Here is a 17414-nt window from a genome sequence, read left to right as displayed (position 1 = left end):
TCATCCAAAAATAATTACAGCGTTGTGTGCATCAGCACTTGTGGTCTTGGTGGTCTTTTTTTACATTTTAATGGACTGATGTTCACGTTAGTAGGCACTAATAATTATGCATCTGTTTCTCAGTGTTGCATTCATACATCCACTTTCTCATTAAAATATAATTCCAAAAAGCAAAGACAGCAATAGACAAACTGCTAAAATCAGTGCTTTAGAGAAGGACTTTACTTTGTGTGAATGCCAATTTTTTTATGTCCATTAAAAGAAAAAGAAAAGAAAGTACAGCTGAGGCTGACTGTATTGTCTCTCGTTTTGCAGGTATTCTGTCGTTAACAAATATTTCAGTCCAAGTGACTGAAGCCATGGCACTAGTGAGGCTCAAGCATAAAGAAACAAGTACAACTAAACCCCTAACTGCACAAATGGTGGGTGTGAAGCATCGCTACACAAATTTTGGTATTCCCTAGCCTCACAACGGAAAAAAATGCTGTTCAAACTCAGTGATTTATCGCATATTACTGGGAAATCACTCAAAATCACTCCATATGGTGCTGTCACTTTATGTTCTCCCCGGCCTGTTTTGGGTGTCAGGGAGAGAGGTAAGAGGTGTTTTGATGGTGAAAGCGAGTGCATGAAGAGGTGAGAAATGAGTAGTTTATTGGATGGCTTTGAGATTGGAAACATATAATAGGATGAGGTCACTTGTTAACACTGGCAAAAGGTGCCACGGGAGAGTGGCACAACCACACAAGGGCATTCATATAATATAGACGCATGCCACTCAAGAAACCACTCATCCAACAAGAATGTACACACTCAAACTAATTAGCAGAACCACCCATCCAATGTGTGCATATCTGTTTATGTAAATTGTGATTTCTGCTGGTGTGGTATGCTGCTTAGTGCCACTGCATGTGGCTGTTGAAAACGTGCCAGGCCATAAACACTCCTTGCCTGGTACCCAACCACAGATGTCGTTTCAATAAGCCTTCAGTCGGGCTGAAAAATAAATCCTGGAGGTCCATACCTGTGTGATTACATTCTCTAATTATAGTTTGGAGCAGTAACTCCGAGATGACTGAATGAAACGGGCCCTCGGGGTGTTGTGAATGTAATTATATCCTGACAATTAATAGGCCCAGTCCTCAGAGAAGAGTTTGTTATATGATGACGCACCTGACCGTTTTTAGCTCGCCAGGGAAGCCTTTGAATTATGACATAATTACAAGGGAAAACATGATATACAAGGATGATAATTATCCCCAAGTACAGTAACAGTAAATGGCACTACCTTTTAGAATACGAGTTCATAACAGGGGAAAAGTTTAGATTTCTCCTCGGCACAGTGTTTAACATTAGCTGCTGGGCCAAAAGAGGAAATATCTTGGACCTGGAATGCATCATTTGTGGCCACAGATAATTTCATGAAAATGTTTCTTTATCCGGAGGAGTTTTGATATGTTGCTAATGCTCTGAGTATACACGCACACTGGCCAAGCAACCATATTTAAATTGCTGGCAGGAGAGAAAAAGCTAAAAAGGCTCACAGATCATGCACGCAAATAGAAAGATTAAGAGACAAACATTTGAAAAATGACATGCCGCAATAAAATATATGACTTGTTATGTTTTCTGAGAATGTGCGGAGAAACTGAAGACGTTTTCTGGAGGAAGATGTACACTCTGTCATTCCGCAGCCCTTACCACACTGTGGAGAAGGAGTAGCTTCCCTGATATTTGTTCTGTAGGGTACAAATGCTCAAATAAACTCCCTGTTCTCCATCTACACCAGTGTTTTCACTTCCACTGCCTTAACAGACTTCTGCAGACTGTGTGGGCATGTTCAGACTATCCTTGATTGGCACGTCTCTCATTTCCCTGCAAGTGCTGTTGCAATCTTTAGGACAGCACATCATTTTACACCTATCTCTATCACAATAAGCAGCACATTAACACCCACTTCATTAGGTATGCCTTGCTAGTACTGGGTTGGTCCCACTTTTTGTCTTCAGTACTGCCTTAATTCTTTGTGGCGCTGATTCAACAAAATGCTGGAAACATTCCTCAGAGATTTTGGTCCATACTGACATTATAGCATCACACAGTTGCTGCAGATTTGTAGGCTGCACATCCACATATAAATACCCTGTTCCACCACATCCCAAAGGTGCTCTACTGCACTAAGATCTGATGACTGTGGAGGTCATTTAAGTACAGCAAACACACTGTCATGTTCAAGAAACCAGTTTGAGATGATTTGAGCTTTATGACATGGCACATTATTATGCTCGAAGCAGCCATCAGAAGATGTGATCATAAATGGATTGGCATGATCAGCAAAAATAGAAGGCTATGGTGTTTAAATGAAACTCTATTGGTACTAAGGGGCCCAAAGCATTCATAGAAAATATACATCACACCATTACAACACCACCAACAGTCTGAACTTTAGACAAAAAGCAGGATGCATCCATGCTTTCATGTTGTTTATGCCTTGATTTCTTGTTCTTACCAGGAGGAGCACCCAGTTTGGTCTTCTGCTGCTGTGGCTCATCTGCTTACAGTTAAACATGTTGCTTTTCTGCATCACTTTCAGCTTTCCTATCAGCTCAAAACAGTCTGGCCATTCTCCTCTGACCACTGGAATCAACAAGGCACCCAGAAAAATTCTCTTTTTCTGAAACAGTCAGACCAGCAACAACCAAAGCAACTTTAATCACCCTTTCTTCCACCTTTTGATGCTCAGTTTGAACTTAAGCAGGTTATCTGTCCTTGTCTACATGCTGAAATGCATGGAGCTGCTGCCATGTGATTGGCTGAATATTAGGTACACCTGTTCAACGTAGAGCAGTTGAACAGGTATACTTAATAAAGTGGCTAGTGATATGTACTGGTGACCACATATTATTATTTACACTAACCTGAGCACAAGTGTAATTATCTTAAGTATAACTGTACAAATGAGCCTGTAAAACAGACCTTTGACACGTGCAGGAAAATTTATAGAAAACAGCTGACCATGATTGTGAAAATTCACAACTTTGCATTTATGTCTTGAGCTTGCACTCACTTACACCCAATTTCATCTATTCTACTGTGTTGCTTGACATCTGCCCTGGATTTTCAACTGTTTTCATAATTTCTACTTCCCTGCCAGCCTTCCCAGGGCAACATGGAAGAACTCAAGCTGTACGTAGCACATGCGGGTGTGAACACATGCTTGTGTGACAGCCACAAAGACAGGCAGGTGAGGGGAGGCCAAGGGTGGGCATGAGCTCTTGGTGTTCCAGTCAGTAATACTTTTCCTCAGGTTGAGGTGTACTCACCAGGAGGGTGTGTTACTGCTGGAAATCTCTATAATGAACAGAAGGATGGATCCCTGCCTGATCAAATTCCACTGCAGCCCCATATCTTTGTTGCCTTCCAAAAATGTTCAGCATACCAGTGGGTTTTATTGACTTGTCAGAGCAGACAGCAAGAGTGCAAGCTCTGCCTTGTAAGGTGTGCAGTTAACAGGTTTTAAAGCAGGAATGTCTGCAGATCACTTTTTTTTCATTTGTAATACGTTTGTGTGTTTAAGGTAAAGGCAGTGATTAGAGCTACTGTAGAGCATACGCTGGGAGAAAAGCAATTTAGAAGATAAAGTTATTATGTAAAGTTTTTACAGGACTCTATGCATTCCTGTGAAAAACTTAGTACACCGCATGATTCAGTAGCTTGTAGAACCACCTTTAGCAGGAGTAACTTGAAGTAAACTGTTTTCTGTATGGCTTTCACACAGATAAAGAGTGAGCCAAAATTCCTCCACAATGTGGAGGAATTTTGACTCACTCTTCTTTACAACATTGCTTCAGTTCATTGAGGTTTGCGGGCATTTGTTATGCACAGCTCTTTTAAGCATTTCAGTTGAGCTGAGGACTTCGGGTCACCGCAGCACCTTGATTCTAAACATTATCTTATAGATTTGTTCTTATGCTTGAGATCATTGTCCTTTTGCCTGAGCCAGTTTTGGCCAAGCTGTTAGACAGGTGGCCTCACACTTAATTCTAGAATACAGAGAAGTTCACAGTCGACTCAGTGACTGCAAGGTGGCCAGGTGCTTTATAACTCATATGCCATGTTCGGTTTTCACCAGCAGTGGCGTTGTGCATTATGGTCAAACATCTCCACTTTGGTCTCGTCTGTCCAAAGGACTTTGTTACAGACACCTTATGGTTTGTTCAGATGCAAATTTCCAAACATAAGCTATGCTGCTATTTTCCTTTTAGAGAGAAGAAGCTTTCTCTTGACAACTTTTCCAAACAACCCATACTTGTTCAGTATTTGTCTACTTGTTAACATTTAACATGCTAGCCGAGGTCTGTAGAGTCTAAAATGTAGCTCTTGGGTTTTTTGCAGTTTCTTGGATTGTTGCACACTCTGACCTTGAGGAGAATTTCCTGGGATGTCCATTCCTGGTAAGAATGTGGCATCGTGTTTAACTGCTAAAACGTTTGCTTTTGTGGACGCAGTCACACTTGCTGATGATCAGTTAATCAAGTGCATTTGACGAGCAGGATATGACTCCTACTTATTCTCTTAATTCCTATAGAAGCAGTAATGGTGTACGTAGTTTTTAACAGGACTGTTTAGAGTTTAGAGACTTGGTATATGTTCATATAAGACAATTTTGACCATAGGACTCGGATGAGTTAGCCAGTGTCACCAAGGACAATTAGCTATTTCTCCAAACAATCTAGTGATTCTTAAGATCCTGAATCCAGCAAAACTCTTCAGACTGTTTCTCTTTACAGCAAGCAGGAAGATTCCAACTTTGTTACCATTGTTTACTAGATGCTCACGTCACATCTTTATTTAAATGGACAACTCTGTTACACATGAAAATCTTGCGGAATAGAACTGCATATACTGAAGGGAAAAAAATTATTAAAACCTCTTGTTGCTGACACAGGACAAGACCTGACACAGGTTGAACCGTGTCAAGTCTACCAGTTTCAATAACCTAGATATTTGGAAGGTCTTTGAGGATTTTTAAAAAATGCTGTTGTTTTTTTGTTTTTACATCACCAGGTATTTAGTGTATGACTTGAACATAATAGCAGTGCATGAGAGGCACATACTGGGGCGCATGCAAAACTTTATAAAACATCTTCCTTTTTGAAAAGCAGTTCCTGTTATTTCCCACACTTCTGCAGGATGTGTGGCAAACATTTTTACTGACTGGAGAGGCTGCATGGCTTGACTCTCACTGGTGAGACTGAGTCAGGGAAAAGGAGATATGGTAAACTGCCAGTGATGACAGATGCTACTCCACTATCGCTCTTATAATGAGTTTAGCCTCTCTCCCCCTCTTTCTCTGTCTTCCTACTCTTTCCTCTCACCCCCTGTCCTGCAAATACAGTTAGCTGCATGACCATCCGCGATGAATGGCTGTTAACAGCTGCCTCTTTTTTGATAGTTGCCTGTGAGAGCATGTAATTGCATTTGGCCTTGGGTGTACATGCACTCATTAAACCGGTGTCAGTGCCCATTACATTCCTCAGGAGTGCAACTCAGGTAGAATGCAAATCCCAGACAGGAACGGAGCGTGCTCCCAGGATGTTTCAGCGCCGAGAAGAAAAACACTTTGGAGCTCAGATCAAAAAGAAAACCATGAATTATTATCGGTTTGGGTGTTTTCCTGTTTTAACTCTCCAGGGGAACTGTTCAGTCATTCTGATGAACATAAACACAAATTGAATTCAACACAAATAAAATTCAATAATTGTATCTAAAATAGATCCCAGAATAACCCTGCCAAAAATCTCACTATCAGTAGTAAGAGGATGTGTTTGGCTGAAATAATTGAGCTGGTCCAAGTTGTTAAGGCTCAGAGGGGATAAGATCTGCTATGCTGGGATTGGATCCATGCTGGGATAAGATGCAGAATTCCAAAAATGCCCATCTACATGCCAAGATTCTGTGTTAGACCCATTTGGTTACACTGAACCGCCTTATCTCTTTGCATATTATTTGGATACTGCTAACAAAACATATACATAAATATATTAAAGGCAAAACATGTTTCAGTGACATTTATCTGAACACTCTAATTTGACTGCAGAGGAAGGAGTTTTGAACTGTTATGGAAGTGGCAATAACTGAAACTAACAACCTACAGATTCCTCAAAACTACAAAAACAGGCTTAATGTTCTCGACGGCTTTCATGTCCTGTATCCATCAGTTATTGTGACACGTGTGTCATGCTGTGTCCATTTTTATGGCCTGGCCTCTCTGCTGTGTGAGACAAATCATCAATCATGTAACAGCCAGTGAGGCGCAACTGTCTGCCTGAATTCCACAATATTACAGCAGAGACAAAGAAGCCACGACATCTCATACAAGAGACTCATTAATGGACTTTAACGCCTGCCGCCCTGCTTATTCCCCAATCACATTATGACATGTTAATGTACTCAGAGGATGAAAGCTGAGCAAATAAACGAGCAACGGCATGGCATTTGTTTGGGGCTGCACGAAGGAAATATGCAGGATACTGCAGGCGCATAATGACCCCTAGTGGACAAACTCCGCACGCACATCTGCGTGCGCACTGTCACCACCACACCCCTAAAAAAAATAAATAAATAATAATGATAATAAAAATAACAGGTAATGGTTTTTAGCATGAAAAATACAAAATATATCTCTAGGAATCTAAAGGTTGTTCATATTTTTGCTCTCTGATCACTCAAAAAAATAGCTGTTGCAATTTTAGGATTAAGTAGAAGAACAATGACGGGTGTAGTGCTGTAACTGTCCGACAGATGGCAAAGTCTGCCCAGTTCATACCGTGACACGGGCCTTATCCCTAAACTAGGCCTCTCCAACTCATTGTCTTCTTCAAACCCATCATGGAATAAGCACTAAATTAAAAGGCTTCGTTCACTCATCTATCTAAAACCCATAGCATAAAATAACAGAAATAAGCCATTTAATTTATATAGTTCAAGCCACATTTGAGCCATTTATTTAGTGAGTCTACCTCAACATGTCTACGATACTGCGTGATAAAATACGTCTGTACAGCCACTGTCAGGCTTCGGGGCATTGTTGAGTAGCAGTGTAGACCAGTTTGGCAGGCAGCACACTCCCTGTAGCTGGATTTGGTCTAAATCTGCCGGTGACTGTTCCAACTGTGCGCTTAACTGCTTTCTGGTGACTTGAATGATGAGATCTGGAGCGGACAAAGAGAGTGTATGTGCACGAAAGAGAGAGAGAGAGGGAGAGGGCGAGAGATCCCATCATCCTTCCTGGTGGGAGGTTTGAGATGAGCTGCGCAGACCCGTCCGCTACCGACGCATCTTCCTGGCCTGCCCCCCTCTCTCGCTCGCTCGCTCTCTCTCGCTCCCTCCCTCCCGCTCGTTCCCTCTCTCAGTCTCTCTCTTTCCTCCTTTTCTGTCTGCCACTAGCCTACCTGAAGGGAAGTGTACAAAGCCGATAAGAAAATCTGGCGTGCCGGCGGGGCCCTGTGTGCGCTATGCAGCGGTAAAAGGGCCGCTATTTGCGGTGTTCACAGGGGATGTAGAGAGGGACAGAGGCGCCGCTCTCCCTCACGGACCGCGCCGTGTCTGCTTTTGCTCTGCCCAGCCCGCCGCATCGCTGAGCGGCCTATGAAGCACACAAGATGTCGACCAGAACGCCATTGCCCACAGTGAACGAGCGTGACACCGAGAACGTAAGTGCAGCTGTCCGGAGACACCTGAGCGATACCGGGCGTGGGGACGGAGTGGTAACGACCCGGGGATGTGGTTATTTTGCGCACTGGCCGGTGCAGGTTAATGGCAGCTCTTCGTGAGGCTACAGTGTTGCAGAGTGACTCGACCAATGAGCACAGCAGCTTTTTTTTTTTTTTCCACCCCCCCCCCTTTCTGATGGGAATGAAAGCATGGAGCGTAGAAATAGCTTAGAATAAAAATGCGGCCCGGCTGTGTCTGCCCCGCTCTCTCTACACAATAAGGCTAGCCTGAACAACGCACTGCGTCAGTATTATGCCGCTTTTAATGGCACAAGCGAGGCTTGAATGTTAACACTGAGAATGAGAACACTGTCTGTGTGGCCTGTGAGAAAATGGTGTTGCTCCACTCGTGCAGCTGGGGGGTATTTTCTAGTCCACGACGTCAATATATAGGGAGGGTGTGTGTGTGAGAAAGGGGGGGATGTTGCCCTACTTTTCAATTGCAAGGCTCGGTAGCATCGCAATGTGACATCCATCACCTATCGGGCCCTGCTGTAGGAGCACGCTCGGTGCTGCTGAGGAGGAGGCAGCGTGTTGTTGTTCAGCGAACCAACACGCAGACAACAGGGCGAAGAACGACTTGAATTAATCACAGGAGATTTCTCATGCGCCGTGTGGAGGAATGTTTATGAACGACCACCCACTCCCAATTATGGCGCGCACATCCACAATAATGTAGCTCTTCAGAGATCAGAACAGATGAGGGCTGCTCCTCTGTGTGTGTGTCTGTGTGTGAGTGTGCTGACAGGCTGTGACATATCTGGGTTCGTCTGATTTTTTTTTTTTTTTTCTTCCTGGAAACAGAAGCCTCCTTTAAGGCTGCAGGCAGTCTTTTTTTTAATGGTTGACCTATTCATAGACTTACAGAGAGGGCTTTTATTTTGCCTCTACATTTCTGAGCACGTGTTTACCCGGATTGTCATGTTGAGGTGGTTAAAATTCAAGTGAGAAAATGCATTTCCTCTCCAGCAAAGTTGCATAACTTAACAAACCCTATTGTTAACTTTTACATGAAGATGTCAGTCCTCTCTCGCTCTCATTGTCCGATACATTACTGAACAATGATCTGCCAGTGTTCAGTAATGCATCAGCTTATAGGAGTGCTAATGTAACTGTCTGTCTAATGCTGCACTCTCAGACACAGACACAGACTTCTGGGTGGCTATTAAAGCACTGCCTCAGCATCACTGGCAGTAGCCAGCCAGCCCAGGCTCCCTCTGTTTGACTCCAGCACGCAGCCCCAGGGCCCACTTGCAGCTGAACTGCATTGCATAACAGCTTATTACTCAGAAAGACGAGTGGCTTTAAGTGCAGCAAAACAGAAGTAGCTCTCTTCTGGCTTTCTTCTTCGTCTTCTTCTTTTATTAATGTGTGTGTATGTGCACAGGTGTGTTATGCCTCATGTTTGCCCCCCTGAAGACATCATCTCAGTGTCTGGGATCAATGGATGGACAAGTGAAACAAATTTTGTGCATTAATCAATCACAAGAGCCCAGAGTCATTTGCCTGTCCAAATTTTCCACTGCCGATTTAGAGAACCTAAGCCAAGTGTGTGTGTGTACACAGTTGTGTGGCTGAAGGTCAAACTGGCCTCGTTACAGGTGCGATCTAAAGTTGACTTGAAAGGCACTAGTGTGGCATTTACCCGCTGCAAAAACAACACATGCACATTTCTCTGATCTAAAAGAGGCATTACAAACAAAACCATCTGACTTTGTCGGGATTTAATATAAATTTATGCTGTGAACTGTATGCATGCATCATAGCCCTCTCTCAGTCAGGGTAGCTGAGGTGTTGCGCACACAGCAGGGTGTAGCGTTTCCCCAGTGAAATGGGAGCAGGGGAGCCCGGGTAACCAGACCAAGGCTTTATTCTCTGGCTGGGTGTGGTGCTCAGGAGCAGAGGATCATGGGATCTCTGACCTGGACTGACATTAGCAGCTGTTGTAGAGGAGAGGACCAGAGGAGACTGCATATAGCCTGTGCCAGCATAGTACTTATAGCAAGCTGTTCCTAATTCACCTTCACATGCTGTATCACAGAGACGCTTGTTATCGGTTTTGACTGTGGAGCCAGCAACATTGTTATCACAAAATGTGCCTGTGTATTACACTTTTTTGCAGGTTTTGTCAAAGACACACAGTCTAAAGTTCAGTTTATTCTGATATTGACTCTTACACTGTAAATGATAGGGTCATTAGGTTAGGGTGTTAAATCACAGAGATTTTGATTCTCCTCCAAACACTTCTGTATAGATCCTCACTGGGAAAAGTACTTTTTATGTATGTGAAACCAACTCTGGAATTGGGGCAAAGTTACTGGTTTCATCTCTTTCAAAGTTCAGCTTCAACAGTACTGCATTGCTTCTGTATGTTCTGCCTGTGTAGCAAAATGATCAGTTTGGAAATGTGCCACAAAACTACTTAAATAATATTGGTGTCTGTGTAAATCAAAGGATGTTGCTGATCTCCACTTTTTTCCCTGCAGCACTCTTCGGTGGACGGCTTTGTTGAACCCCAAGCCCCCCCAACAAAGTCCGCGAGTCGTCACAGCCTGCCACGATGCCGCAACTCTTTCACCTCCACAGAGGAGCACCCTCACATCGGCAATTACCGCCTCCTCAAGACCATTGGGAAGGGGAATTTTGCCAAAGTGAAGCTGGCACGACATGTCCTGACTGGACGAGAGGTGCGACAAGTTTTTAATCTTTGCTTTAAAACCTTTATTCTGTGTGTTTTATTTGTGCTATAGAATATAGTGATGCACTGATCCAATATTTATATGGGATATTGATCAGCAGCAGTGCATTATTTGCTAAAAGGACAGCTAACAGCAAAGAATCAGCAATTTAAGGTATTTTAAGTCTGCTGCACCAACAACTTCTCTGTTTTAAGTAGTTTGTGACTTAAACGCAAACTGTGCTCACTAAGTTGACATAGCTGAAAAGCTCAGTCGGTGATTCTTTCTCTGCGAGACTCTGTCCAGTAGGTTTTTAGTTCATGAGTTGTCATCGACTCAGATTTTTGTTATCATGACCTCCACCTGCCTTTTGTCTTCTATGTGGCGGTGCGTGAATGGTAAAGGTGACTACCACAACAATAAATCACACCAATACGCTAAGCTCCCATGCTAAGCTGGAATAAAAATTTCTGCTACTGCTGGGTCATTTGAGCTGCAGTCTAAGCAGGGACACCCAGACTTCCCTCTCTCAGGCCACCTTCTCCAGCTCTTCTGGGGGGACACCAAGGTCCCAAGGTGTTCCCAAGACAGCCAAAATGTGTAATCTCTCCAGCATGTCCTGACTCTGCACCAGGGAATCCTCCCAGTAGGATATGCCGATCCTGGTCAGAAGCCTGAAGCCCTTCAACCCGCTACTTTCTTCTCAGAGCGACTCTACTTTGAGTTCCTTCCAAATGACCGAGCTCCTCACCCTGTCTCTAAGGTGAGCCCAGCCACCCTTCATGGAGGAGGCCCATTTCCGGCACTTCTATTCACAGTCTCATTTGTTCCATCACCACCCAGAGCTCGTTCCCACAGGTGAAGGCAGGAACGTAGATCAGCGGCTCCACTTTCACATTCAGCTCGCTCTTCACCATGACACACCAGTATAGCGTGCACATCCAAGTGGGCACAGTACCAATCCACCTGTTAATCTCCCGCTCTGCTCACCCTTATTATTGAACAAGACCCCAAGATACTTAAAATCCTCCACTTTTGGCCAGCAACTCATTCCCAATCTAGAGTGGTCACCCTTTTCTGACTGTGACTCATGGTCTTACACTTGAACTATAACTTGGAACCCAGGGCAAGCTGGAGGTCGTTGTATGATGAACCCAACCTATCTGCAAAATGCAGAAACGAGACCCAGATGCCACCAAACTCGACCCCCTCTAACACTTTTAAATTTTGTGCATAAAAAATGTTGAACAAAATCAAAAATTAGGATTAAGGAGTCCGCATTAGCTCCTGGCACAAACTGTTTGTGCTGATATTAATGTCACAGGAGGTTTGAAGCTCTGCAGTCACTGACTCAGCAAAGCCTTGGCAACTTTAACACACCATGTGCATCAGCACTCAGCAACCACGCTCTGTAACTTTAAATGAGCGGTTCCTCAACCCCTTGCAGTAATACCACTCTGAGTTAAATGTTGAATATCTTGGAGGTAAGAAGGTTCATGAACTGACTTGTTCCAACAGTGGTATCCTATTACAATATTACGAACAAATTCGGTGAGCTCTTTGGAACAACCCATTCTTTCATAAATGCTTGTAAAGGCACCTGCGGCGATGGGAAAACACCTGAATTCAAAGATTAAGAAACTCTGTGCCCCGGTACTTTTGTCCATATAGCGTGTTCATTTATTTGTTACCTTTTGCATTGCAAAGTATTGAAACAATCTATAAGTAGAGCCTGACGATGCCTTGCAGATATCAGAATGATTCCCAGGCTCTTCCTGAGATAGGGGGGTGATAGTGGATTGATACTCAGAGTTGGCAGGCATCTGAAGCCAAGATCTGTTTTTTGATATGGGTGTTGACAAATTTGCTTCAGTTCATCCTCATATAATACATTCTTCATGTCAATACGACTCTTTCATTGCTGCATGTTAACAATTAAGACTGCAGTTTGCTGTTCTTTCATTAATGGTTAATCTAAGTTCTATTTAAGAGTGTTCTTGTTTTATTGGACCTATTTAAAACGTGAATATATTTAATTCACCCTCACAGGAAACCAACAAAGCCATACTGTACTAAATACTCCGAGTGACCTTTTCATTTATAGTTTCAGTTCTGGTAACAATGCAAGAAGGCTCACTTAAAAGAAAAATATTTCAGCTTCACGGCTGAATTACTTGCATCTTTTTCAAGTTATGCCTCATCGCATAGATACCAGAATGTGACGAAATGATGGTATCGCTATTTATTTATCAACTCAAAATGACTATACATGAATTAGTTGATAAGGCATTGATCTACTTGCAGTCAGACCCAGTTCTCGGGTGTGTTCTGGCTGTCAGATGAATGAATTATATCCTGTCATGACAATGTTGTACTTGACCACGTTAGCTTTCCCAGTGAGGACAACCTCTCGCTCCCTTTCACCCACACACAGTCATACACTGCTGCCTTGTCAGAGTGATAGATGCCCTGCTTTGATGTGTTGTAATTAAAGCTCCTGTTTCTCTAAGGAGAAAACAATGACCTGCGATCTGCTCAGTGTCTTTCACTCAGCAGGACCCGCAGTGCTCACTGACAGGCCCGATCCACCTCAGAGGTCCTTCTCATGTCTGTCTTAGCCACCTGCATCTTTTAATCCTCTGAGTTTTAAAAAGCATCAGGTCATATCGGTATTGAGTGCCCAGGGAATAAATATTCTCTCAGGTCTAACCGGTAACAGTTTGATCTGTTCTGTGTCCTTTAATGCAAGTGTAAAACAGACACATTGAGTGTGCTCCCCGCTGTTTGCCGAGAAGGTCAGGCGCCGCTTTGTGTGCCTGAGAGCCTTTGCTGGCTCATCAGAATGCAAAGACATGGATCAGAGTAAGGGAGAAAACAGGTGGAAAGAACATGACCCACTAAAACTAATGCTATCGTAGCAGGAACCTAGAAAGACACTTACTGACATAGATTTTCCAGATGTGATGAACAGAGATTTAACTGTGTAGAAAAACAACAAAAGGTCCTGTGAACCAAAAAGGAGGTTGCACAGACTCACTTCCACATGACAGAGTGTCCTCTGTCTGCCAAAACGAACACGCACGTCAATTCACATGCATGCTGAGCTATGCTAATGGTAACATTTGCCTCTACCATATGCCCCTATGAACTTACTCAGCAGACAACATTATTTGTAAACTTGACTGATCATTTTTTAGTGAAATTAAGACGTGGTCATATAATGTCATAATTTTGCAGACTTTTCTATATCAGGGGTATTTAATTAAAATTTAAGGAGGTCCAGTTAAAACTTCCTCAAACAAACATTACAGTCCAGTGCTTTATATTTTTAAGTAGCTTAAAAACGTTCGGTAGTATTTCAACAAAGATAAATAAACTGGTTTGCAGTCTAATAATATAATAATGACAGAATGTCATTTTCTCATTTCAAGTAAAATAAGTTTTGAATTCAAATGTCTTCAAATAAAGTGCTCAGTAAAGTGTTAAAAGGTGTAGTTTGACTTTCTTCTTTGCTTCGTTTTCTTTAACCGCATTTTATCTTTAAACCCACCTCAGCTTTAACCCTCCTTTTCTTTCTGTGTGCTTCCTGTGTGCATACATTCACTATCACAAAGGAAAAGACCGCACAGATGAAAAATAACTTTACTGTACGAGAGAGTAAAATAGAAACTGTCCATCAAAATTCGCAGTCCACCTATTGGTGACCTGGGACTGATATATTTTATTATTAGTGGATTATCTGAAGCTTTGCTTACATGTGACAATTTTTATCATATATATGGTGGCAATAATTGGTTAGACAAATCAGATATAGATTGTATATAAAATATACTTGCAGCCAGTGTTGAACCCTGTCTTTTATTGTCCAGGTTTGAAGCCTTGGGTTTGTCGCTTCCTCTGCTGCAGTGTTTGAAAACTTGATGAGAGAGCAGAACTTGTTAGCGAATGTTAGCATTAGCTAGCTTGGTTAACTCATTCTGATAACTGTAATGCACACTCACAAGGTAGACACGCCCATTTTACAGTAAACAGGACAGTAAGTTACAAAATGACCAAATTTTTCTGCAATAAAGAATATTTGAACGATCTGTTGAGGCTATAAACTGCTTGACTGAGGCAAAAACTTAAGTGAGAAGCAGCATTGTTTTCTCAGACTCTTATATACCGTAGATTACTTTTTCTACCACGAAGAGTCACCATCTGGCCATTAGGACTGCTTCACAGACCTGGAGGTTACATCCATCAAGTTTATATATGAGCATGAATGCCATGGTAATTTAATGCTTTTAAGGCATTAGGTTTAGAGTAAATGGTCACTTTCCATTAATTCTGAATTATGTTTACAAATTGTTTTAACGTAAATAACAAATCAATCAAATTATCTGTTGATCTGTTTATCTTTTTCAGTTTATGTTGCAGCTTTCTTGCTGACACATGGAAGGAATTTGACCCTTGTTCTTAGAAGCTCTCAGTATCCTCTTAGTCTCCGCAGAGAGCAAATTTACTTGGAGAGCTAAATATAGAAACGAGGAAAACAAAGCACTGCAAATATGAACATACTCATTAGCACTTATATGGCAAGTATGGTATAAACTGTACTTCTTGTTTTAGAGTGCATAGAAGTGTGAAGAAGCAAATATACATACAACACTCAGAGCACTTATTTGCATAGATGTGACGCGAAAAAAATTTATGTTGTCGTACATTTCATACATCAAACACACCCACCAGCCCTGCTCCCTGTATTACAGTCATGCCTTTCTTTTCACCGCATATGACCTTATACTATGCTAAAATACTTCCCTTTAGCACACAGATATCATGATTCTGTGGTTTTGATAAGAGAGCCTAGAGGGAAATCAGAGTGTAGAGGAAACGCGTAAAGCACTCGAGCACACGAGCGATGCAAAGTTTCCCCTTTGTGTCCTCGCTGTCTAAATATTCACACACGATCACAAGTCCTGTATACTGTGAAGAGCATATGGCCCCTGTGTTATGACTGGGCTGAATAATTAACACTGATGCACAGTGCCCTTCTGTCACTGTGAAACTGAATTATTTACCCTCAAATCCATTAGCGTGAACACGCACGCACCCACATGCACACAGAGCCCTTGTGTATGATTTTTATGCCGTCCACTCATTCATCAAATCTCTGTCTGCTAACAAAAATGAAAATATTTGCCCGGCATCGTGTCGAGGAAATTAAATGAATCTCACTGACTCATGCAAAGGGAATAGTGGAAGTTGAAGCAGCAGAGTGACACATGAGGACCGTTCCAACACCTGTAGGCGTACTGTACATCAACAGACCCGCAAATACGTGCCTAAACCTGAGCTTCGTCCGTGACAGGAGGAAGCAGAGAGGAAGGGAGTCTGTCTGTGCACCTGCCCACCTAAGAAGGGCTACAAATAGACACCACCTGCATACTGTGTTTTTCTACACATAGTAGGCCTTTCTGCAGTCTTTCACTTTGCTCCAGCCTCTCCCTGTTAGACTGTTTCTTGGTGTTATTATCAAGTTTGGCTTCTGGGGTTGTATCAAATTAAATTACAGAACAATTCGTACCATAGGTCTTAGGGAAAGTGGTTTTAGATGAATAACCTGCATTCTCATCACCATGACTCAGCATTTGCTTGCTGGTTTTCCCCCTTACCAGGCTGCTTGGGATTACAGCAAGAGACTGCATCCACTGAAGCATGCTTATTAAGCTCTTATAAGGCCAGAGGCACAGTAATACTTCAGAAAAAAATGTATGTTTTTGTGATATTATTCATCTTTAATGTTATCAGTGTGTCTTCTACAGAGGTTCCAATCTTTGTGCTAGAATGTAATTCAGCAGATGAACATAGTTGATGACAAAATTTCTTCAGGATCCACTCATATAATACTTCTGATGTTAGACATGGTTATGATTGGAGATGGTGGTTAAGGCACAGCTCCCTGGGGGTGGGGTGGGGGGGGACACAGCTTACGATAATGTTGTGTAAATCGCTTTAGATTTGGAGTGTTGAAGCAAGAGTAGACATGATTTTTTTTTTTTTTTTTTTTTTTTTAAACATTTTAATAACCATGAGGTCTTAGCTAAAAATCAAGTCACTGGCACGCTTAATTTTCTGGGGTGGTTGATAGAAAATAGATGTGTGATGAATCATGCAACTCCTATACCCAACAAAATTTTAAACCTGGGGCTTTGTTATTCACTTCCATAGCCACAGGTGTATAAAGTCAAACAACTATGCATGCAGACTGCTTCTGCAAACATTTGTGAAAGAATGAATTGCTCTCAGGAGCTCAGTAAATTCCAGCGTGGTAGCGTGATACGATGCCATCTGTGCAAGAAGTCCAGCCATGAGATTTCCTTGCTATTAAAGATAAAGTAGTTTAAGAACTACACATGGAGTTTTTCAATTGTCAAGCAGCTGCAGCCAAGCTTTCCATCACAATGCAAAGTTTTGGTGTGGTGTGTAACACGCCATCACTGAAACCTTTTCTCTTGAGTGACAAATCATGCTTGTTCATATGGCAATCAAATGGACGAGTCTGGGTTTGGGGATTGCCAGGAGAATGGTACTTTTCTGACTGCGTTGTGCCAAGTGTAAAGTTTTGGTGGAGATGGAATTATGATGTGGGGTTGTTTTTAGGCCCCTTCCTGTTCCAGTATGAGTGCAAACAAGTGCACGATGCAAGGTCCATAAAGATGTGGATGAGCAAGTTTGGTGTGGAAGAATTTAACTGGCCTGCACAGAGTCCTAATAAAAAACCCGATAGAGCACCGCTGAGATGAATCAAAGCAGAGACTGCAAGGCAAGCCTTCTCGTCCAACTTCAGTGTTTGATCTCAAAAAAGCACTTTTGGAAGAAAGGTGAAAAATTCCCATAAACACTCCTAAACCTCCTAAACCCTATAAGAATGGCAGATGAGCAAATACGTTTATGCATCTTTATGCATTTTATGCAT

The 17414-nt window shown here is 42.4% G+C and overlaps 1 protein-coding gene across 4 annotated transcripts in view; it reads left to right on the top strand.

The window, feature by feature from the left end:
• Positions 1–7115: 7115 nt before the first annotated feature.
• Positions 7116–17414, top strand: part of mark1 (MAP/microtubule affinity-regulating kinase 1) — a 41179-nt gene continuing 30880 nt past the window's right edge. The window contains exons 1-2 of one of the 4 annotated variants that reach the window (XM_013275554.3): positions 7116–7715; positions 10262–10462. In XM_013275554.3, coding sequence (XP_013131008.1) covers positions 7665–7715; positions 10262–10462 — 252 coding nt within the window. In that variant the 5' untranslated portion in view covers positions 7116–7664. The remainder of the gene's footprint in view (positions 7716–10261; positions 10463–17414) is intronic. The other 3 variants (XM_019366689.2, XM_013275552.3, XM_013275555.3) reach the window with 3 other exon arrangements.

The sequence above is a fragment of the Oreochromis niloticus genome, linkage group LG13 (assembly GCF_001858045.2).
Source record: "Oreochromis niloticus isolate F11D_XX linkage group LG13, O_niloticus_UMD_NMBU, whole genome shotgun sequence".
Lineage (NCBI taxonomy): Eukaryota > Metazoa > Chordata > Actinopteri > Cichliformes > Cichlidae > Oreochromis > Oreochromis niloticus.
Note: the sequence above shows the minus strand (reverse complement) of the source record. Positions and strands in the feature narration are given on the sequence as shown.